Consider the following 25220-nt stretch of genomic DNA (forward strand, 5'->3'; position numbering starts at 1 on the left):
TAAGAGGATCGTTCGGACAAGCCGAGCGCTTCCGGAAACTCCCGAGCTGTGACGCCGAGCAGCAGCCGTAGCGACGGAGTTTAGACAAGCGGAGGGAGCAAAATGGCGGACGAAGATATTACGCTTGATGGAAAACCTCTTCAGTCGCTCCGAGTTGCCGATTTGAAAGCGGCTCTGGAGCAAAGAAACCTCCCAAAAAGCGGACAAAAGAACACACTTATCAAGCGACTCAAAGGGGTAAGTTTTCTCTCACGTTACGGACGTCTGTGCCGAGTCTGGCCAAGTTCAGCAGGAGGCGAGAGACAGTGGGGGGGTTAACAGTAGAGGCCGTAACGATGTGTGTATGTGTGTGGGCTGTGAAGCGGGAATACATAAATCGCCGTGCACGCGTTATTACTCATAAACAACAGTTTTCTTCTTCGACTGGTTGTAACTGACAGTTCAACCCGACGGCCCGGCTACCGAGTTCGGACTTAATTCGTAACTACTCGCAGAGCACCGTGTTGCACACAGTTGAACTGTGCACCTGTCAAGTCCAGGCCTAAGCTGAGAGTAAGCAAGCCAACAGCCGCACATAGTGTACATGACAGTGCCCGCGCGCGCACAGTGCTTGCGTGTGCGTGTGTGTATTAGGGTTACGGGGGGCGCGCCTCGTGATGTAAACACATTCCGCGCATAACCAACAGCTATTTCATTCAAATTTTCTTCAACTTATATTTTTGTAAACGCCGTTTTCACCGTTAAAAACCGGGATCTTCTCCTTCGCTAAAGTCACATTTAAAAAATATGTTACCAATTGATTGGTATTTTTTTTAAATAATACATTGCTTTATGTATTTATTTTAATCATAAGATTATAGTGAAGCAGCACCTCTTGATTGCGCGATATAAACTCCCCATATCTGACTCAAACCGTGCGTTAACGGCACAGTATTAAAATAAACTGATATCAGCATGCATACAGTAAAAAAAAATACGGTGCTGATAAGATTAAAGCAATAGAGTTGCTCTTAAAGTCTCTTTAAGGCTTTGTTGATGGAGAATAATTTTATTGTGATTTACCTATATTCAAAATATTATTCAAAACAATGATGTGTAGGATGCCTAAAGTTTTTTTTATGTGCCTTTCTTGTCAAAGAATTTAATACACACACACTAGCTACTTTATCAGGTACACCTTACTAGCACCCTGTTGAGCCCCACACGCCAGATGGGGTTTCAACAGGGTGAATGAATGTGTTTATATGAAGCGCTTCAGTCAGGATTCAGAGTTTATCTTTGCACAGAAAAAGCACTGATGGAAAGTGTCTTCTCTTGACTTCGAACAAAGATCTTGGATCTTTTAGGATTTAGGCAATAGAGAATGTATAAAGAGAGACTCATGCATGCTTCATTAGTTAGACAGCGCTAGTACTGGGTTGGGCTTCATTTTTGCTTTCAGATCTGTCTTGATTCTTCGTGCCAAAGATTCAACAAGGTGCTGGAAACATTACTCTGGGATTTTGGTCTATATTGACAAGATAAGTTCACACAGTTGCTGCATATTTGTCTGCTGCACATCCATAATGGCAATCTCCCATTTCACAAAATCCCAGAGTTATTCTATTGGATTGAGATGTGGTGACAGTGTAGGTCATTTTAAGTACAGTACACTCAGTGTCATTTTCAAGAAACCGGATTGAGATGATTTGACCTTTTGGACACGGTGTGTTATCCCTGTGGAAGCAGCCATCACACAATGGCTAAACAGCGGTCATAAAGGGATGGACACGAGCAGTGAAAATATTCAGGTAGGCTATAGTGTTTAAACAATGGTCAGCTGGTAATAAAAAGCCCAAAGTGTGTCACAAAATATCCTGCACACCATTACACCTCCACCACCAGTCGAAAACATTGTTACAAGCCAGGATGGATCCATGCTTTCACGTTGTTTACAGCTAATTCTGACCCTACTTTGCATATAATGGAACAGAAAGCAAGTCCAATAAGACCAGGAAACATTTTTCTGGTCATCTGTCATTCAAGTTTGGTAAGACATGTGAATTGTAGCCTCAGTTTCCTGTTCTTAGCTAACAGGAGTGACACCTGGTGTGGTCTTCTGTTGTTGTAGTCCATCTGCTTCAAAGTTAGATATATTGTGCATTTAAGATGCTCTTCTACATACCTCAATTGTAACAAGTGGTTATTTGAGGGAATCATTGGCTTCCTGTCAGCTTGAAGCACCGTTCTGACCTCTGCTGTCGAGGCATTGCTGCTGCTCACTGGATATTTTGTCTTTTCCACACCGTTCTCTGTAAACCTTAGAGATGATTGTGTGGGAAAATCCCAGCAGTTGAGCAGTTTCTCAAATATTCAGAAAAGTCCATCTGGCTTGAACAACCATGCTACGTTCACAATCGCTTAAATTGCCGTTCTTTCCCATTTGATGTTCAGTTTAAACTTCAGCAAGTTGTCTTTATCATATCTGCAAGCCTAAATGCTCTGAGTTGTGATTGGCTGATTAGATGTTTGTGACAATGAGTAATTAAACAGGTGTACCTAATAAAGTGGCTCAGGAGTGACTATACTTTTTAGTCATAAATTTATTGCATATGATTAACAGACTATTAAGTTAATATACATGCATTTATATTAATTCTTTGTACAATTCTTAAAGTGCCCTTTTTTATTAAGTATCTTACATTGTAGGCACATTTAGTATTATCATTGGGTTTAGGTCTGCCTTTTTAATGTTGTGCACAAAATGCAAACCTATATGCGATATTTAAATATGCAAAAAGTCAACAGGTATAACAAGCGTTATAATTAGAGGACTCAGAATTCTAGTATCTGGTTTACAGTTTTCTTTAATATTCATTCTGGCATTACGTTAACATTTAAATGAATTCCCCTCCTCCTTACCTTCAGGCTCTGATGCTGGAGAACCTACAGAAGACATCGTCCTCTCACAGTGGGCTGCAGCCCAACTCTCAGGTAGGAGATTTTAAAATCTGCGGTAGTCTGGTGATGTTTTGACACAATGTCACATTGTTTTAAAAACGCTGTGTTACAGATAGGAGAGGAGATGTGCCAGAACAGCTTCATAAAGCAGTACCTGGCCAAGCAGCAAGAGCTCCTTCGCCAGAGACTGGAGAGAGAGGCCCAGCAGGGGCAAGACGCTGATGGTAAAAGACTCAGACCACAAACACACACTTGGCCCGTCCTTTGGCTCAGACAACTTGCAAAAACTCCCTGGTGTTCAAACGTCTTTGCTTACCTAACTTCATGTGCTTAAAAATTAAAAATAACATTTAAATAAATGTGTAAAACCTACAGTGGCTTGTCAAATGAGCATTTCACACTATGGGAAAAACTACACTCTAATCTCTGATTTCACAGCCATTAAGACAGAATTTCTCTAAAAAACGATTCAAGTTTTTATTTCTCTTTTTCGGTGTGAGGAAAAGAAATCATTACAAGTTATTGTTAGAAAAGTTTTGCTTGTGTGAGATCCAGTAGGCATGTCCTGGGAGTATAATTCTCAGACCGGGGTTGACCTTTAACCTCTGCCTCGTGCTTCTGTCTCTCAGAGAGCCCAGCTGTACCAGAGGAGGATGAAGACCACTCGGAGGACAATGACAGCTCCTCCTATGCCTCTGACAAGGTCAGTACTCTCGAGGAAAACAAAGGCTTTATCCTGTGGAGCAGAAAGGTACAGAAGAATCAGATTTTCCGCATTTGTCAACATTCTGTGTACCAAAACAAGAATAATAGCATGGTGCTTTTTGCATGATATAAACTACATTTTTCTAATGGTTACAGATTTAATCTGATTAAACTCATGTTTTAAAAAAATACATCAGCAGAATTAAGTCATCATGTTTCGTCTCCCACTGACTCAGTTATCTGTGCACAGCCACGTCAGGTTCTGGCCAGGCCTGAGGAGAGAGGAGCAGGAGACTCAGTGACAGGTCATGGCACCACCCTTCATCACCAGGAGGCCCATGACGCTCCAGGAGCTAGGATGCAGCGAGCCACCTTTCACCAAGGACACAAGGAGCCACCAGCACCCTCTCCTCCCCGTGCAGTCGCCTCCCTGTCAGTGCGCGTTCTGGGACAGCCCGACTGTCCCCCAGCAGTACCCCCAGCTCAGGAGAAGGAAGGCACCGCACCGCGTGAACCAGGATCGGCTCGTTCTGTGCTCCACCTGAGCCGATCTGCTGGGGGTTCAGCATCAAGCCATGTCCATGAGGATAGTGATGAAGGTGATGATGGTGATGATGAGAGTGACGATGATGAGGACTGGGGGCCTGGTCCCGGTGGGGTCCGAAAGGGAAGCAGGGGACCTGCCCCATCGCAGCAGATGCCACCCAGCGTCCCATCATCAGCTGGAAGATCCAAACGCAAACTTCAACCTCCGCAGCACATCCCACCTCCACAGGTACACCACACCCCCATGCAACTGCGCCACCCCACACCTCCTCCCTCTCCACCCCCTAATCTGTTCCCCCTTCCTGACACTCCCAAGCAGAGCCCGCCAGACCCAGATGACCGTGAAGAAGCTGGACGCAGCCAAAGGGTGGTGTCATTCCCACCTTCCAAGGTGCAGAGGCAAGATTCTGACTCAAGTTCTCGTTCCAGCAGTCCCGAACCACGCGTGAAACGTGGGACAGGGCCCCTTTCTCTGCTTGTACACAAGATGGAGTCAGAGGGGGCTGGTGTGTCAGGAGAGACTGCACACTCCACTGCTGAGTCTTCCAGTGAATCCCCACAGCCAGGACGGGAGACAAAGATGCAACAAGAGGACAGGAAGATGGAGGAAGAGAGGCAGCTGAAGGAGAGGGAGGACAAGGAGAGACAGCAGGAGCAGAAGAGAGAAAGAAGGAAGGAAGAAGAACAGGAAAGAGAAAAGAAACGCTTAGAAGAAGAGAAGGAACAGGAGAGGAAACGAATGGAGGAGGGGAGGAAACAGCGTGAGAAGGAACGAGAAAAAGAGAAGAAACAACAGGAGGAGGAGGAGAAGAGAAGAGAGGAGAAACCGCTAAAGGAGGAGCAGGAAAAGAAACAGAAGACAGCAGATGAAGACAAGAAGCTGGTGACTGAGGTCCAACATTCAGGTTCTTCATCAGATTCTGACTCCAAATCAGACTCGTCGTCACGATCATCACAATCGTCCTCCTCTCAGGATAAAACACCACCTGCCAGGAAGCTGAAGGTTAGTAAATAAACTGTTGTGGATATCAGGGAATAGTTAGAAACCATGCACTATCTGTAGCACCAGAAGAAATTTAACCTTCAGAGTGAAGAGCATTTTGAAGCTGAATCTCTTTTCTCTATATAGCTTTTTATTGTTTTTATTTTGAATCATCTCACAGAAGGTGGACCAAGAAGCAGATGATGAGAAAAAAGCTGACCCGAGTAAAGGGGCAGAGACACGACACCTTTCCAAAAGGTAAGCAACCTTTATTAAAATATATAAAACCTGAACAGCAATCCTAACCCTCACTCTTAAAATGAGTGCTTTACGTTCTTCAACATAGCTTAACTTTTCAATTCACCAGTTAAATGGTTTACAAGACAAGGCGGTTAACACTTGTCCCACCTCTTTATATCAGTTGTATTAAGCATTGCTAAATATGCCATACAAACATAAAATTTGCTTAATAACCTGTCATACGATAGACAAACACCGGGACTTAATTTGTGGTCCCATTTTTTTGATTTCTGTATTCCAGATTTCTGAAAGTGATTTATAAATCACTTTTCAGGAATAACCTCACAGAGTTTGGTAACTAATTCTGGTGATGGATTTACAAAGAGATGCTCACTGGCTGCTGATGTCCAGGTCAATTTTCAGCTTCTTGTTCTTGTTTCTTTCATGTTTCCTCTCCTCATAACTGTGTCTTCCTCACTTAAATCACAGGATGGTTTGGGTATCGTAGATCGTGATTCTATTTCATAGCTATATGGTCAGGCAGGGTTCAGCATAGCCAATGTTGGACAAGCTTATTGGCCATGTGCTCAGGCCTGTGATGGTATATGCAGCAGTTGTGAGGCACCCTCACCAATTAGAAGTTCTTCTTACAACCATTAAAATACAGTTAAAAGCTCTTCATTAAAACACTTGCTCTGATAGTTTTGAGCTGCTTGGGTTGTTTTATACAGCAACAGAACAACTAAATTGAGAAGAAGCTAAAATAAAAGTTGTCTTCTGGGACATTATGTGCATGCAAACTATTCGATCTTTGGGTCTGGCAGATAACTTGGCCTGTGGCTCTTTGCAGCCACTCTCTTCTTCTAGCAGCTATACCTGCAATATCTCAAGAGGGCCACTAATTCTTGTTAGGTATCTAACATAAAATACAAATCTATTAATAAATTAGATTTTATTCTTATATTACTAGCAAGTAGGCTGTAAAATAATTTCATTAGCTTTTTTATGGGGCAGTAAAAGTGATATGTGGGCCCAGTAATAGTCTGATCTTTTGCTCCAGTGACCCAGTGGGGAAAAAGAATTGTATTAAACACTGGGTCAGGCTTTGTTTATGTTAACTTTAGCCCACAAGAGGCATACTACATGGTAAGCAACTGTCACTAGAAAATAGTCTTAAAAGACAAGTGTTTTGATGTAATTTACAACAACACAAGCTCTCAAAGTTTTAATGAGTCAGTGCCACCATATGATTCATCGCTACAGAAAAATACACACATCGAACACCTAGTGCAGTATTTCACAAACTTGCAACAGCTGCTGCTCATGTTAAAATCAGAAAATCTTTTGCACCTGGTCAACCCTGTAATCACAACTCTGGTTGTCATATGAGGCTACGATAAAGTATGTCCTGTTTGTGTTTGTGTGTTTGATTTTCTGATAGTTGACGTGAGGTGCTGTACTTGCAGCACGTGATAGCCACTGTGCTTTTGGGCTATTGAAAATGTATAAAAACTATTCATGATTAGAATGGCTGAAGAACACAAACGTAAAAATATAATGTCATTTTTTTGTGTGTCTGTTTATCTCGGCTCACCGGAGCGATGCAGTCGCTGTGTGCAATGTGTCTGCACAGACGATGGGCCATATTATATATATATACACAATACTATTATGTTACTGTCAGCAAGGTTTATGATGGCCTATACAGGAAAGTGGAAACTGAAGAGGAATCGGCCTTTCAGCTTATTTTGCTTTACTATATCTATAACAAGGCTGTATAACATGCTACTGAAAGCCGCTTCTGGTCACACCCAGGGTTAAAACACAGTGTTTATTGCGTAATTGTCATGCAATTATTGCTATATAAAGACTATATTGCTGTAGTAGTTATTCATGCATAAAGAATTCAGAATCATGTGTGATGGTAGATAAATTGGTGTGCATGTTTGTAATGGCAATCAACTTGAGTTTTATCCCAGTAAACTAGTAGTTTAATTGATAAAGATTATTTTTAAGCCTGCTTGGTGACATAAAGAGTGTTATATGTAATTAATGGGCATCTAATGGCACATATCCAAAAAGTTATTCATTTAAACCTAAACATATCTTAATGGTTTCCTTCTTGTAGCACATATTAAGTAGTTTTCTTTTCTGGTGCTGCATTAAAGTTTAAGTACTTTTTCTTTCGATATGCGCCAAGGTTGGGCGTTAAATTGGGCTTTTATTTTGGAAATCTCAGACCGGAAGGTAGCCGTTACTCTTTCGCGCTAGCCAACATGGCCGTCATGCATGCAGTGCATCCCTGATACCGACGCAGTGTATGGCTAATCAGTAATTGAAACATACGTGCAGGATATTTTTTTAAATTTCGCGTTGCCGGTTTCAAGCAGCGCCTGACCGAAATAACATCCAGCGGCACGGTGTCATCTTTTATCCCCGGGGGTTTCCTTTCAAGGCCGGCCATAATGCTGTCCGAAGGCAACAAAAACGGGTAAGAGGGAGCCAGAGGGCGATTCAAGGCTTCAGGTTGCCGTTTGTACTTTCACACCAATTATATAGAAATCTGCCGGGATACGTTATCCGGGTTCGGCGTGTCGTTTTGTGCCGATAAGCTAGCAGCTCCTGCTCGGCTGATGAATATCATATCATGTGTCCACATTGGCCTGGTTATGAGCGTGTTCGCCCATGTGAAGAGGACCGGGGGTGGGGACGGCGGTGAAAGCCTTTTGTTGGGTGAAGGAGCAAGGGAAGACTTTTTTTTTCAGAGCGGGAAAGTGGGGGTCTCCTTTCTTTGAACAATCCTTGAATTAAATTTGCACTAAAGGAGATATTGATGAATAAATAATGTCCTCAGATTTCAGGATGTGATGAGAAGTATGTGGACATTGATTTCTCCTCTTCCATCTTTCCTCCTGACCTCGTATTTTTCCTGGCATGCTTGCAGCCAAGATAAAGGACTTTCACCCCCCTCTTGTTTTAGAATATCTCCTTAAAAGCACACTTATGTTTAATCTCCGCATGCATTTTGATGCTTAAATGACAGTGAACAATATTTGCATTTTTGGCTTTGTGTTGCTGTAGCTGTTAATGATCTCACTGTTGTCAAGGGAGATCATTAAAGCAGACATCTGTTAGCTGTAGAGTCAGTGTGAATGGTCCCTTATGGTGTGATAAAATTGTCCCAGCTGGTACCAGCACTCTGGCTCTCCTCCCCTGGGATCTGACTGTATGTCCAGTTTGATTGGAAACCATGTTTTTGTTCATCTTATGTGGTCAGATTGTTAAGTTGGCCCTGTGCCGCTTGCTTTTTTTAAAATCCATTTAACATTAACTTGAAAAAACGTTATGCTTCAACATTTTACAGATCTTGTTCCTCACCTTTTAACGGGCTTCCTCATTCATGACTGGTGACATTATTGCAAGACCGTTTGAGTAGCGAGAGAGGGAGCTTTAAATGTGTTACTTGAGAAGAAAAAGCTGCTCATTCTTTCTCTCTGTGGTCATTCGTCTTAAGATCTTAAGCGGGGGTTGTATTTCTAGCTGACATCTGTCTTCCCTTTATAGCCGATGCAGGTGTTCCTCTGGCCTTGCCCACACACCCGTAGACAATGAAACCAACACCTAGAGCAAATGTGTAGTCTGTGTGTTGTGTGGAGGAAAGAGAATGGTGTCGTCTTCATGACTGTCCTGCTGGTGACTAATCTCAAGAAGAAGAGGTGAAACCGGTTCTGCAGTTGCCCTGGGTAGATTTCAGTACTGAGACTAACATTACAGCCCTTCCTCTAAAAGATGCAGTAAAAGTTAACACTGGTTGTCTTACATGTCATGGAGAATGTGCAAAGCTAAGATTTGTCTGTCTTTAACCAAGACTTGTGAGAATGTTTGAGTAAGTATTGTTGGATTATAGCGAGATTGTTGTCACTTTAAAAGACATGGATTTGAATGTGTAGACCCATAGCTAACACCTCGCTGAAGGGGTTTCTTTGATGCCTTTTGGTAAAAGTGACTCAGTTTTGGGTGTAAAACCTTCCAAATATATTGAAAACAAAATGATTGAAAAAAGCTTTTCCTTCATGCGTTATATACCCAATATGACCCTGTTCTTCAAACACTGTCCTTCAAACTCGCTTGCTGATTAGTTTAGTGCAGGTCAAGATATCAGAAAGACTTTGGTCGGCCAGATCTGTGTAGATGAAGTAGAAGTCACAAAGAGATTTGTGTAGGTGAACCTGAAGGAGATGACCCTGTGTTTTCTACCACCTCCATTTTCACATGATCGTTGCCCTTGTGAGATGGGCTTTAGAGTAAAAAATACGCCAGTTTTTATTTTTCATTTTATCTTGTGTAAATTAGATTTAAAGCTGAACCCATTAAAGTCTTTTTTGCCTAGTAATAAATGCTAAATATTAATTGTTTGTTAATTGTTTTTTTTGTTTTTTATTGTTAAATAAGTTGTTTTAATACTGACCCACAATCCTATAACCATGATTCATATTTTTGGCATTAACAAACTAATCAATGAGTCACTTGTGTGGATAACAAACAAAAATGAAGGAGTTTCATCCTGTACCCTTTTATAATGATCGAATGAGTATTTTCGGATTAATAGACACACATTACTTTATTCTTAAAAAGATTTAATAGGCAACTTTTATTCTTTTCCTCAATAATTAGTCATCAAACTTGATCTGTGAATTAAAAACATGTAACACGCATCACATGCACTGCTCATATTTGTTTGTTTCTTTCTGGAGGTTATAGCTATCACTGCTGTTTTTCTGCACAGGCTGTTGAATAAATGGCATTGAACTAGTGCCTAAATGTGTTGGAGATTTTCGCATCTTGAACTCACCACAGGCTTTTTGTTGCCTTCAGGTTTTTTAGTATTGAGAAGCATTTTTCAGTGTGTCCTGTTACATATAATGCAAATAAGCATGCGAACAGCAGTGGGTGATGAGCGCGGTGATTAGAGTGAAGGATGCTACAGGATGTGATTCTCCCACCTACAGGGTGCTGCCTCGCTGCCCGTGGCATCACATGGAGGCAGCGGAGGCGGCTTCTGATAATGCTGGTTGGGGGAGTTGAGGGGGTAGCTAAAAATATAATGATGCCATCTCCTGTTTTTATCTTCATCTGAGATACGAGTAATAAAATATCACAACATGAGGGGAAGCATTTGACTGTGTGAGGTCCGACTCCATTAACTGCACTTCATGGCTTTTATTGGTTGAATCAGAGGTGTTTTTATACTTTTCTTTACCCCCACAATGATCCAAATGGATAAGATGAAGACCACACACAGTCTTCTGTGAGGTTATGTCTGAGTATGAGTTAGTCTGAGAAAGGTTTGTGACCCTGGGTGTCAGTTAGCTGGTGAGTTATTTATAGCAGGAGTGACCCAGATCACTGGCCTTCACCACCCTTCCTCTCTTTTCCTACACATTGTTTTTTCTCCTATTATACAAACCCTAACACTGCCCAGGCCTCAACAGCTTAGAAATTAATAGCTGCCTGACTCATTTCTGTCTCAGTTGTCTTTGATTGGACCCTCAGCACTGGTTACTTTCTATGCTTGTTAAAATGTGGCCATGTGGGACATCCTTCCCCACCAATCAAATAAAAATAATACTGGGAATTTCTTTTTTTTTTAACTGTAATTTATGGTCACAGTAGTTTCTCTCTGCTCTCGGCTTCACCGTGTATGTGTGTGAACCCGTCCTCGATCCCAGGAGATTCGCCAGCTGTTTTCACACATGTTGCCAATCTGAGACTTTCTAGACGTTTATGGAAATCTGGATTTGACAACATAAATGTCAGACATTAAATGTTTTAAAGACATCCCTAAACGGTTAATATGTTAACCTTGTAAAAACCCCTTCATGAAAGCTAAAAGTATGCATTTCATATCCACTGGGGTGGTGTACAGAAACAAAATAAAAAAAAAACTGTCACTGGCTAAATGTATACGGCTCGGACTGTAAGTTGCCTATGTGTTTATTATAATTGATTGTGTAGTTATGGTCAATGTGAGGGTTTTTTTCATGGAAATAACCTTCACTCTTATCCTTTCTTCCACTGTTTTCCTCCTGCAGGGAGGTGTCGGAGCCCAGTGCAGCCGCCGTGACGGAGGTGGAACCAGATTCGGAGAGCTCCATGGACCAGCAGCCAGCCTCCGGGGCTGAGCCCGAGAACAGTGAGGGCCGCCATGAGGAGGTAAGGTCACTGGGAGGGTGTAGGAGCCTGGGTCTTTTCCTGTCTCCCACTAACCTGCATCCTCACTCATATACAAGCATGTTTAATTATCAGTGTAATTTAAGGATGGGTTACTCAAAACCAACACACCCCAGTTTCTTTGCAGGCCTTAATGTATTTTTCGCCTTTGATTAAATCTGACTTTACAGTGTGTTCATCAGTTAAAGCATCGTAATAGACAAATCACTCAACTGGATATTTTTTGCACAAATGTTTAGTGTGAATGACCTGGGGCTGAGTTGGAATTGGGTCCAGGGTTAAATAGGAATCACCTCATCCCTTCCATCTGCTTTTAATTCAACTAATATTTCATAACAAGCTCATTCATTTAGATGATCTCTCACACATGTCCATTGTTTGTGTGGGCCCTGCAGAGGTACATTAAGTGGTAAAAGCTGCTGGAATTAAAGTATTGATGGTTATACTGTGTTTAAAATAGATATCCATGCTGCAGAGAGTGCATGCTTATATATCCGTTAGTGTGTGTGTGTGTGTGTGGGTGTGGGTGGGTGGAGGTAATGGCCTTAAACATCTAAAGATCCTGACACACCAAGGTGACAGTGACCCACTTGACACTGCTGTAGTTACTCCCTCGGTTGTGACAAGGGTCTGGTTGGGTCTGGTTTGATCACCACCATCAGATGAAGATGAGGCTGCGTGTGGACATCTTCAACTACAATGCATATATCCATCAAGAAAGCACAATAGGAAGGACTACTTGTCCATCATGTCCACAGCTGTTTCTTTGCCTGTTTCCTTTTGTAAGAAACTATTTTAAAAGTTACTCAATTGTCACTTTTTGTTAAGTATTCTCATTAAGTTTTTTTCCTATTAAATTTGATATATAACTTCTTTCTCAGCACAAGTTCTTGCACGTGGTGTGTCAGGGTCTTTAAGAGGCATCATCACATCAGACAACATTTTTACAAGTACTGCCACCATTATAGTCTAATTATACCACAGAGAATTGTTGGTAGTGCTAACAAAGCTCCCGTTTGTTGGATAAAGCTTTCATCCATCACCCTCAGAAACATTAGAAAGGACAATCATGCATTACACTCCAGCCCATCTAAAGTGCTCGAATTAGATTTTCTGGTGAGCTTCTGTGCAGTTTGAAGTTGTTATCGCTTTTTCAATGTGAGTGTGTATTTGTGGGTTTTGTTTTCCCCCTTTGGGTTTGCATGAATAATGGACCCTGACATTGTGTGTAGAGATACATCAGGGCTTGTTTCTGCTGTTTCTTCCACCCTGTTTCTCATCTCCCTTTGTCCTCTTTCTTGATCCTTTCAAGCTGCCTCCCTTTTTGTCTTATTCGCTCTTTCTCTCTCTCTCACTGTCTCTCTCCACCTCTTTTCATCTTTTGCCTTTGTATCCCATAATGAACACTTCTCTCTCACTATATATATTTATGGTGTGATTGCTGTTTAAAACCCCATTGATTGCTTTGTTATGAAGGTGCCCATGCCTCTTCCATTGCCCCTATTGGTACCTGCTGCGTACTACTACTACCACCAACAACACCACCAACACCTCCTCCACTCCTCCTCCTACTTCTCCTACAAGTCCTGTCCCGCTATGCCCAAGTGCGTCGCTGGTACCTGAGTTAGGCCCAGAGTCTGCAACCCCATGGCACTGAGTAAAGCGTCAGCCTGCAAGGCCTCCTGTCAGCCAGCAGTAATGGGAGCTTGCATCAGAGCACCACCGACAGCAGCGGCAGCCACAGGGCGTGGAAGCCTGCTCTCTGTTCTGGACTGGACTGTGTACTGCACTGTGTGGTGGTGATGAATGAATGGTTAAAGGAGGGGGAGAGGGTGTCTGATGCTCTGTATCCCTCTCCCTAGCCCTTTCTGCCATTTTGAGGATAAACACAGTCTGCAAGTGTTGTCCTCCAAAATCCAGACAAAACTTCGGTTCTCCAGTTTGGTTTTTGATGCTTCCTCTGTTCCCACGCTGCCCTCTGCTTGTGGAGTGGAGTAATGACTTTGGACTGAGAACTGTTGCAGTAACTGCTAATTAATGCTGCTGTCGCCGTTTTGGGTTTTAAGACACTTTCAAATGGAGCAACTAAGACGATCTGCTAGTAAGCAACAACCCATGGGCTTTTTTTTTTCTTATTTCTTTTGTTTTTGTTGGACAACTTTGTGGATAAGACAAAAATCTATGGATGTGACACATCTGGAAATCTGGTTTTGTAAAGCCTGCAGCTATCATCTGCCTTGACAGTGTGGCACACCTTTCAAATGAGACTCAGATTGAGCTAAGATCACGACAGTTTTCCTGAATGGTTCCAGTTTAGTAAAGACACAGAGAGACTTTTAAAGACATCTGTCCAAGGACAAGTAATCTGACCACAGTGATGCACTTTTTCTGTGGTTGTATTGATCATCTACGCTTTGCCAGGAAGGGTGGATCTGCTCCACAAACTGCTGCCCGTTCTTTCCCTGCAGTGAGCACCAGTGTGACTCAGTGGATGTCTCACCGTGAGATTGTGATATTCTCTCTCTACTGTGGACCTCGCAGATGGACTCCTGCGGTTGTTGCTGTTACGTATTTATTTATGTATCCATCTCTTCGCTACACCCACAGCTTGGCCCTGGTATTTTTTTTTGCATGGTTTCATGCGAGTGTGTGGGGGGAGTCATGCTAGCACTGCTATGAGCCCTCTGTCTTTGACTACATCCGTGGATTGCAGTTCAACAAAGACTGGATTATTTTTTTTCCATCTTTATTCCTGTTAAGAGACTTGATTCTGATCTTTGAGCTTTCAAAGCAAGCGTCAGACTCTTTCTGCATACTTGGAAACCTACGGAAACCTAATGGGTAAAAAAGAGCTGGAAGGCATCACAGACAATCTGGGGTTATCATGTTGAAAATCCCATTTTTTCCCAAGTATCCAAGGGGAATGGAGAATATGTAAGCACCAATGAAAATGAAAGACACTAGCCTCAAGCGTTAACAAAAGACTCATCAGATGTACATCACAGATCCTGGACTCTAACAAAGTAAACCTACATCCCTCCCCTGACTCCGTCAGAGTCCACAGAGACGCTCTGAAACCTCTGCCACCCCCCTCAAAAAGACTGAATCGTGACTGTGACCAGCAGTCAGTCAAGAAAAGTCCTCCCCAGAAAAAAAGTCCAATCTGGTGATCAGTTCCTGCCTGGTGGCTAATCTGCACTCTCAAATCGAGCCCTGCCCTCACTTCTCTGCCTTCTCTGATTGGATCCTTGTTGCCTAGATACAGTGCACACTGTCGTGAGGTTGGGCCAGTAAGGAATCAGGTGTTAAATGGTACCAGGAAATGACTTGTCATTATACCTCTATTTAAAAATGTGTAAATATTTGACAGGAGTTAGTGTATAAAATATTTTTTCCTCCTCTTGTAATTTAGTCCAAAATTTTGGAACTGTCATGTGTACTGCAGTTCAATTTGATATGTTTACATCAAGCCGAGAGTGCTCTGTATAATTTAAACACAGACTGTGGATCTGCAATAGCCTTTTGTTAATATGATGCATTCTTTAAGGTGAATTACAACTGCAGTATTGATAGTTCTGCTACAGATTAGTAAGTCTTCAGCACTTGGTTTTCCACCTCTGCTCATTAGCACTAATATTTTACCATCATTCAATTGCACCACTTGACTCAGCTACACACCATTACCTTAATGCTTATCGAGTGCATTAGCAGCATCAGCACGCTGTGAACGCAGAATAATAGTTACAAAAAGCCACACAAGTTCAAACCATTCAAATTTGCAGCCACAAGAGGGCAAACAAAATATACCCTTATGTATTTGCATTTGGGTTTTTTTTGTTTACCTGCACACTGCAAAATATCTAGAGATAATTAAGTAATATAGTGCTGTCGAAGAACACAGATCAGTAATGTTTCCCTCAGCACGAAATGGAATTAATGAAACTGTCAGGAAGCCACTAGCCACTTCATACGGCTTATTTAGGAAGCAAAGGTCCTGCACTAACTGCCATCTACTGATCAAAACCTGAAACATAGCGAAACTCTTTTAAATCTAAAACAGTGATTTGAATGTGTTCGTTCTGTCAGGACCATAGTTGGGTTTGTGTGGAACATTTGCAATCCTATCAGCTGTAGTCATTGTGAAACATATTTGTAGGGTGTTTCTTATTGTAATAATCTACTGTTACTGTTAGGTATTTTACATATGTAAAACAGTCTGAAACGCTTGCGAGAACTAAAGAATTTTGCATGTAGAAAGCTAGTAAACATTATGACTTTACATACTTCTACATTCACTTATTATCGCTGCTAAAGTAACGCGAGCTCTTTCTCATTACATCAGCAGTAGTGTGTGTAAAGTTAGGAAGCCTCTGAAACGCCACCTTCACAACTTTGCCACAGTATGTAATGTTGTCACCAAGTTTTTTTTGGTGTCTGAAGAATTGTTTTAGTTTACTAAGACTTACTTGTGACTTTAGTCTGCAGATAGACACCATCTTGCAGCCCTACTTGTGTCCTAATACTGATCCTGTAGTTGCTTTGCTCTTAAAGTCCATATTGCTGTCAAACGCATGTAGAAGTGAAGAAGCATAAAGATTTATCTCAGTGGCTCTGAGCAGAGGTGGATGGCACAAATGTGTCTGGAGCCTCTTGGTATGAACCAGAGATTTCTTATTGTTAATGTAATACAATTAGAGCCTCCGGGCTTCTGTTACTTTAACCCCCCCGTCCCCCCACCCCACCCCTCCTCCACTTTTCCTGTTTCACCTCGACTCTGTTGATGCCTGTTTGGGTCTGGACTCCCGGTTCTCATCTCACCCCGCACCCCTGGGGTTTCTGTATGTTTTTTTTTCTGTCTCTCTCTCTTTCCAGAGCACCACCCCTAAGGCTTTTGCTGCTCGCAAGATATCCCTGACCAGTAAGTATACCAGTTCTATCGTTTTTCCTGGAATCCTGGACCAGAAACCTTACCCATGTTACAGGATACATGACGATAGATTCAGCAGGATTTAAAGTGAAAGATTAGACACTTTTTTTTTTTTTTAAAGCGGTGTACTTGCATGAGCAAGATGGCAAAAGCAAACTCTGTGTAATAACATCTAATCAGGAAAAACACTACAGTACACAAGTTTCCTTTTTTATTTCAGCACATTATCTGGTTATTCTTGGACTCGACTACCATAGCTCCATGGATTTATCCTACATAGCACTTCTGTTTATCCACATTCAAACTGATAGGAACTTCTTCCAATTGGCTTCCCCTCACCTGGCCTCCTCGGTCAATCAAAACTTTATTTTTATAGGAATTTTTATGCATTAAAGATGCACCTCAAAGTGCTGTACACATTAAAAGCAGAAAATAAACTGAAATACACACATACACCACCTTCTCTGCACTCTCTCAACACCCCTCCTACACACCCACGTCTACACATTAGACACCCACCTATCATACAGACAAGACAAAAATAAGTAAAGGGTAAATATAAAGTATAATAAAATAATACAATCAAAATCAAAATAAATGAAAAGTAAAATAAATAAAACTGACACAAAAACCTTAACCAGGCGTGCTAAAAAGGAAGGTCTTGAGTTTTGTATTAAACATTTCAACAGTTTCAGCAGCCTTCAGGTCTTCAGGTAGACTGTTCCATAAACCTGGAGCTTAATAACTAAAAGATGCCTCTCCGTGAGTCTTGGTTCTAATTTTAGGGACGGTCTCCTAGCAGAGGACCTGAGGGCTCTGGAGAGTTTGTAGTGTAAAATTAAATCAGAAAGATAAGAGAGTCTTAAAAACCCGTTAAAGGATCTTTAAATCTTCCGGCTAAACCTGGTGATTGTGAGCACCGCTACTTCATCATGCAGGTGTGGACATTAAAAAAAAAAAAACTAACCCTACTTGGAAACGCAGTTCCTCGCGTGTTTGAGCATGACTGTCGTCCTGAATGTGAGTGTGCGCTGATTACTAAGACTGTGTCGGATATTACTGTCATAGCCTGCTTATTATGGCACCTAAAAGCAGACTTAGTCTTTCCATCAGAAGACAGATTTTTTTTTAAACGTGCATGTGAAAAATCTGTCAGATGTCAGCAGATAAAGATCCTGCCAGGAAATACAGAAGGAACGTGGCACATGTGGCGTTCTGCTATCACCAAACTATTATACAGTATCTCCCTGCACTATTGGTTATATGTAGTAGCCTGTAATAAGGGCCAAACCCCCAGATTTAGTCCATACCACAAAAAAAAACCCCACCACACTTGATCACTTGATTGCGATTGGATCATACACCAAAAATAAATTTAGTTGTCAACTGTTTCCACGTCACTTCTTACATGAACAAACTTTAAATAGTACAGCTTTAGATAGAGAAAAACTGCACTGACGTCAGTAGGAAAAACATAGAAGTCTACGTTTACCTCAGTGACTGAAGGTTTTGCCATATTTGAAATGAACAGCTGATGAAACCCTGTTATATCTTGGAGATGAGACAGCTGCTCCTCTGACTGCGGTGTGTGCTGTACACCAATGAATGTAGTCTCTGTTGGATCGTAGCATTGATGGTATTAAAACAACACGACATCCTTTGTTTTCCGTTCACACCTAATAGCTCTGGTAGCAGCACAGTGATTCAGAAATGATAATGAAATGAAATGGTGTGCTAGTTTGACTCAGAGTGGGTTTAAAAAAAATTACTCTCTGGTCTCTCCAATTTCAACACACTACAGCAGGGATACTGTCCATGCTTGTTGCCTCAGAAATGCACTTTGCCTTTATCCACTACAGGATTTCTAGTCTCCTCTCTTTAAAAAGTGCTGCCCGTTAGCTCTGTGTTAGGAGAAAGCAGGTGTGCAGAGGCTTTCTAGCAGACTCTCTGTGGAAGAAAGCCAAAACAAAAATGGTCCAGTATTAGAAGATTGTTAAGAAAATTGTTTAATCTCTCAATTACATTTCTGAATTTTGTCCTAAATTACTTATTGCCACCATTGCCAAAACAATTTGGGTAAAAGCATTTGGACAATCATTGCTGCTTTCAGGCTGTGAGCTTGCAGTAACTTGTCAGTGAAATCCTTTTCACCAGAAGCCAAATCGCTCACTTTCATGATGATAAATTACTTTTTTTTTTTTTTCTCTCCCCCAACTCCTGCAGACAGTAAGACTTCTCCCGCCACCACAGACGGAGGAGCAGGAGAGACTGAGACGGGAACCGCAGCGGGGAGAAAGAGGCGATGGGGTTCCAGCACAGCCGTCACTGCTAAGAAGCCCTCCATCAGCATTACAACGGACTCCCTGAAGGTACCAACACAGCACAGGGATGAGCACCTGGCATCCAACAGATAGTAGAGAAGTGAAGAAGAAAGAACACTTTATTTTTTTAGAAGTTTCTGATTGAAGTGAAGTGCTTTTTTTCTGGCTCCGGATCAAAACTTACATGATCATTCTTGTTCAAAGTGAAGACACACACCCAGCACTTCTGACATTGTGATGAATTATTTTGGGAAGATTTTCCGTTTTAAATTGGAAAGAGTGATTTATCATGAGGTGTTCTTATTGTTTTCATTTGGTTGAAGCTTCACCTACATTTTACACTCGACTGCTGCTGTGAGGTGTGTCATATTATCAAACAATTGTGTAAGGAAATTGGAAATTTGGAAATTTGATTAGAATGTGTGAGAAGCTGACAGATGTTCCCACATTAACATAATTCTTTCTCTCTTTTATCTCTTTTCTCCTGTCCACATCTCTACGCTTCAGTCTTTGATCCCCGACATCAAAGTGAACCAGGAGGCAGTCGTGGAGCTTCACCCAGAGGAGCTGCAGTTGTCTGGTGATGAGGAGAACCCGGATGCCAGCAGAAGCGACCCAGACAAAGGCCTCAAGATCCGACGCACCGTCACACAGGTAAGGGAAAGCCTGTAGGTGGCGTTGAGTGAAATACTTTGGAAACTACAAGGCTTCTCTTCATGTTCCTGTTTTGTTTTGGGCTTTTTTTCCTCTCCAGGTTGTCCCAGGTAGCAGCCAGGAAAATGGACAGACAAAGGAAGAAGAAGAAGAAGAAGAAGAGGTGGAGAAAATGGAGATAGAGAAACCACGTCGGACTTCCAGAGACAACAGGAAAAGCAGTCTTTCCGAGGACGCCCCAGAAACACAGACGTCTGTCAGCCTCGACGGGGAAGCGAAGAAAGGTGAAAGTTTGTGGATTCTTAATTGCTATAATTAATTGCTACCTCCAGCTTTCCGTCATGCCTGTGGCAACATTCCAGTGATTCCCTCTCACTCTTCCTGGCTCTTTCTCATTTTTTTATTCCACAGTTACCCCCAGCGACAGCCTGGTGCGTCGCTCCATAAGTCAACAGAAGTCCGGTGTGTCCGTCACGATCGACGATCCCGTCCGCACAACCAGGCAGCCCTCACCACCTCGTGGAAAAGTGTCGAACATCATCCATGTGACAAACCTGGTGGGTTTGTTACCACACACACACACACACACACACACACACACACCTCCCCAAGTCTGTAAAATTCCCCTCTTAATTGTGTGTGTTTATACCAGGTTCAAGAGTTAAACTTTTGTACAGTTTTCCATGAATGGGATATATTGTATGCCAGTGGTAATCACACGATCATCACCATCTTTCCCATAATTACAGACAGGAATGCTTACCCAGGTGTTAAGGTTGTAGTCAGGCATCAGCTTAAGTCAGGGGCACAGAGCATGACTAAACAGACTGTGACAAGACTAGACATTACACATTTAATCACTGCCATTTGGAGATTTTTGTTGCTTGCGTCATATGTGGGTTATACGTTGGTCACCAGGGCTCACTAATCTCAGATGGCCTTACACTTTAGAAACACAGGAGCTGACGGTGTAAGCAGATGTCAAACCTAGAAATGGCCGTCTTTGATCGTCAAGTGGGGGAAAAATATGCTATTTGGCCTCATGGTGGCACTAGAGGAGAACGTTACCTAAATTCAAAAGGGTTATTGTCTGAGCTGTGACCTTAGGGCATTCCCCTGTTTAATATGCTGCAGCTTTAATCTGTAATACAGCTGAAAGTGGTGAAAATACAGATTACATTTCATAAAACGATTAAAAAATAATATATTGGTAGGGCTTTCTTTACCAGACCGACATCATAGTATGTCTTCCAGTCTGAATCTTTTTTTTTTTTTGTCCAACAGGTGCGACCTTTCACCCTGGGCCAGCTGAAGGAGCTGCTGAACCGTACAGGGAGCGTGGTGGAAGAGGGCTTTTGGATTGACAAGATAAAGTCTCACTGCTATGTCACAGTACGTATTGCCAAATGAACCGTTTCACTGCATCAGTAGTGGATGCATGAGGTTAACAAGCTACATGTGGAATTATGCAGGACTCAGTTTCTAAAGTTTATTTTTTCCTAATCAGCATCTGTCAAACGGCTCGATAATTTGTTTTTGCAAATATATGTTAGAAAATTCAACAAGGAGCATTTGCATAATATTTTTGACCTCTGCATTCTCATCCATCTGCTTCCATCTGTTTGTGCCGTTGCTTGTTTTCACAGCTTGTGTTGGCTGAGATGTGATTGGGTTGTTTTCTCTCTGTTTCCTTTCCTCCTACCCTCGTAGTACGCTACAACAGACGAGGCTGTCGCTACCAGAGCTGCCCTTCACAGAGTCAAGTGGCCTACGAGCAATCCCAAAGTCCTCAACGTGGACTTCTGTGAGCAGGCTGAGGTAATAACAAGCCAGAAATGCCACAAATAAAAATGCACTGCTTTCAGCACACACAAAACTTGAAGACTTCACATTGGGTGGTGGCGAGGACAGTCCAGCCTTAACATGGTTTGAGCTCATTTTATTATAATGGATTATTTTTCTGCTACTTTTAATGTACTGAGGAAAAATAGGGCTTCGCTATTACCTTTTCTTTAACTTCTAGTGAGTAGAAATAACTTGACCTCACTGGTTGCAGTCTAATATTGAGGGTTTTTTTTAAAAATAAACATATAAATGCACCTTTGTGTGCATTTAATAATCTCTCCACAGCTACTCTTTAACCTGCCTGCTTATCTTTTCAAACAGCTGGACTTTCACAAAGGTGTCCTGAAGCCAGACAAAGAGGAGGAGCCTGTTCCCCCGCCCGCTGCCCCACCGATCCGGCTGCCCCCTCTGATGCCTGAGCGAGACAGAGAACGAGACAGGGACAGAGACAGGGAACGTGAGCGCGAACGCGAGCGAGACAGAGGTGTACGGGATCTGTGGGCAGAGCGAGAAAGGGAGATGCAGCGCCGAGAGAGGGCGCGAGGCGAGCGGGAATGGGACCGGGATAAAGTGCGGGAATTTGCACGGCCGGGAGAGGACGGACGACGATCTAGATCCAGAGACAGAGACAGGAAGAGGAGAGAGAGGGCCAAGAGCAAGGAGAGGAAGACTGATAAGAAGGGTAAGACAACTCACTAAGAGTATCACAGTGGGGGAGGGGGGAGTTTAATCCAAGTACACCTTACTGAAACAGACAGTAATGATTTATTAATCAACACGGAAAGCTTCCCGACTGTGTCACTTTTGGGGATGAAATGAGCTTCATGTATTTAAAAAGAAGCAGAGTGATCTGGGAGCTGGTTCAAAGAATCTGAGGCTTTTGAGAAATTGGCTCATTAACGCTTCAGTGTCCATCTCTTTGTGCAGCTTTACACTGCTCCCTGCACTCCTGCTGCATTTGGCTCACTCCTGTAAATATCTGACCATTTGCACAGGTCCACTTATCTGTGTCCTACCCTGCATTTGGAAAAACAAACCAAAAAAACGCTACGGTAAGGAGAAATCAGTGGAGATAACTGAACATGGTTTACTGAAGTTCAGAGCTTGTGATAAATAATTTGTCAATTAGGCTCAAATTAAGCTACACAGCTGAGCTGAGTCCCAGCAGTGGGAGTAATTGGACTTTGGTGGTGGCCAGGATGAGGTGGAGATGGGGGTGAAAGGCGGAGTGATGGAAGAGATTCAAAGAACAAGGAGCAGAAGCTGATTGGCTTCTGAATGTGGGGAAGAAAATAATTGGACTGGATTGATGACACAAGTTTGGCAGCATTGGGAAAGCTTAATTTTTTCATAGGGATCCAAATCTCTGTTTTATTAGATTGATGTTTCCCCTTTGTGGGTTTAAGGTTTGTGATGAAATCACAAGTGAAAATGGTCAGAATGGGAGGGGGGTTCAGTTCAACTATATTTATATAGCACCACCTCCAGTAGGCCATTGGTGTGAATGTCTTACGAGGCTTTATATTGTAATAATACAGAGAAAACCTCAACAATCAGATGACCAGCTTTGAGCAAACACTTGGCAACAGTAGAAAGAAAAACTCCCTTTTCACAGGAAGAAACCTCTGGCAGATTCAGGCTCAGGGAGAGTTAGCCATCTACCGCTATTGGTTGAGGTGAGAGGAAGAAGACAGGACAAAAGACACACTGGAAGATAGCCAGAGATTAACAATAACTATTGATTAAAAGCAGAGTGATGTATAAACACAGAGAGTGAAGAAGAAACACAGTGCATCATGGGAAATTGCCAGGAGCCTTTGCTGCTTTATGAAAAAAGGAAAGTTTTAAGCTTAATCTTGACATTAGAGATGGTGTCTGTTTCCTGAATCCAAACTGGGAGCTGGTTCCACAGAAGAGGGGCCTGAAAGCTGAAGGCTCTGCCTCCCATTCTGCTTTAAATAAAATCTAAAGGTGCACAATTTGGCAGAGTAACTAAGATTTTGTTCCCAGCGAGCCCTTTACTCATATGCAATACCCAAAGTTGATAAACACAAGCAACCCCACATCCCCCAACTGTGCAGCAGTGTTTGCTGTGTGGTCTGTGAGTCACAACTTTAATCACATGTATATTTGCACTCAGGTTTCCATGTGTAACAGCCTGGTTCTGTTTCCTCACTGACAGAGAAGGCAGATGAACCTCCAGCCAAACTGTTAGACGACTTGTTCCTCAAGACCAAAACAGCTCCGTGTATATACTGGCTTCCCCTCACCGAGGAGCAGGTTGGTCCTTCACATGTTGACATTTAGTGTTGAGTGACTGGTGTGGTTGTACTTGCACCTGAACAGTGCTCTGTGTTTGTGCTCCCTCTCAGGTGGCGCAGAGGCTTTTGGATCGCACAGAGCGACAAAAGGAGCGCGAGCGAAGGCATAAGGAACTGCAAGAGGAGGAGAAGAAACGCGAGGAGGAGAAGGAAAGGCTGAAGGGCCGGGAGAAGGATGGCAGCGTGGCGACAAGCGGCGGAGCAGCCGGGCGAGGCGCTGATGGAGACAGAGAGCGGGGCCGAGACCGAGATCGGGACCGTGAGGGGGACAAGAAGAGGGACGGCAGCCACCGGCCCCGACGACCTTCGCCGGGCGCTGCTAGTGGACGCCGGTCTCGTAGTCGGAGCAACCCGAGGGACAGGCGCCGCTGAGGGATGGACGGAGGCCGCAGGAAAAGCTGGAGAGGGAAGCAGTGTAGCTGAGGACGCAGCGGGCTGGCACTGGCAGGGGTGTTTCGGTGTCTGCTCCTCCCCTACCTGCCCCCACTGTGCTTGAATGCGTCCACTATGACGCCAGCGTTGTCTTCCACACACTTCTGCCACCCACCCCACTCCCCATCTTTTTAACAAATTCCTTTGCAGAAACATGACGGTTCATCCCGCTCTCCTCCTCCTCCGTTCTCTTTCCGTCTTCCAGCAGAACACCGGCTCCTTCCTCCTGTAGAGAGCAGCGTTTCCTCCTTGTCTCTGTTTCAGTGCTGTCGGTTCCCCTTTGGTTGAAGAAAAGAAGAAGGGCGGTTGTTTTCTGGCTCGCCTCTTCATTTTTTTTGTCCCACTGAGGTTTTGGGAGCCCGCCTCATTATTTTAGTTCTGCGGGTGCACAGTTCCTTCCTCCTCAGCCCTGTAATAAAACCAGTCCAAAATAGATCCCTGACCTTCACATATTTTCTAGGATCAGTTTTAATGTTCTCCTCTTCAGCACAAAACATTTTTTCTTTATCTTTGTTTTGTTGTTGTTGTTTTTTTTAATGTACCTTTATGGGCGACCTTTGTTGATATAAGTTAATTTTGTTTTCTTGGAAATTTGATGAATCATGTTTATTTCTTCAGCCTTTGAAGGCTTGTTGTGCGAGTGACGTCTCGACACTGCGACAGTACAGTGTTAGAGAGAGATGTGGCATTATGCCTAACTTTGTCCTTTTGTGGGATGAGAAGGAGAGGATATGAAATACTCAGATGATTATGGGAAGCTGACCTTCCCTGCACTGATGTCTATTTGAAAACGCCTCCTCTGATCCTTCAATCTTATATTTAAGAGGAGGTGAAAATAAAAAATCTTTATCTTCTAATAGAGTAATGGTTAGAATTTTAAAATTTTCTTTTTTTAGTTCAAAACTGATTCTGTTGCTTTTTCCTCCTACAAGTGCTGAATGTACCGAGAATTAAAAAAAATATGAATAAACTTTAATTGGTTATCACATTGTCTGCTTGGATGTTTTTGTTTACATGCATTTCTTGTCTGGAGTAGTTTTGGATGATTCACAGTTAAAAATAATCCTTATTTATTC

The 25220-nt window shown here is 42.7% G+C and overlaps 1 protein-coding gene across 2 annotated transcripts; it reads left to right on the forward strand.

Moving 5' to 3' along the window:
* Window positions 1-66: 66 nt before the first annotated feature.
* On the forward strand, window positions 67-25130 carry acin1b (apoptotic chromatin condensation inducer 1b). 2 transcript variants are annotated; one of them, XM_084923980.1, is made up of 18 exons: window positions 67-237; window positions 2908-2973; window positions 3053-3164; window positions 3570-3643; window positions 3896-4420; window positions 4511-5194; window positions 5355-5431; window positions 11506-11626; window positions 16517-16562; window positions 18795-18940; window positions 19400-19546; window positions 19647-19830; window positions 19958-20103; window positions 20831-20938; window positions 21257-21364; window positions 21713-22073; window positions 23574-23671; window positions 23764-25130. In XM_084923980.1, the coding sequence occupies exons 1-18, from the start codon at window positions 103-105 to the stop codon at window positions 24082-24084; spliced, it is 3459 nt and encodes a 1152-aa protein (XP_084780106.1). In that variant the 5' UTR covers window positions 67-102; the 3' UTR covers window positions 24085-25130. The 2 variants fall into 2 exon arrangements, with proteins under 2 accessions (XP_084780106.1, XP_084780105.1); XM_084923979.1 differs by having other exon boundaries at window positions 3896-5194.
* Window positions 25131-25220: the final 90 nt, after the last annotated feature.

Source organism: Perissodus microlepis, chromosome 3 (genome assembly GCF_051167445.1).
Source record: "Perissodus microlepis isolate ML-2025 ecotype Zambia chromosome 3, ASM5116744v1, whole genome shotgun sequence".
Taxonomy (NCBI): domain Eukaryota; kingdom Metazoa; phylum Chordata; class Actinopteri; order Cichliformes; family Cichlidae; genus Perissodus; species Perissodus microlepis.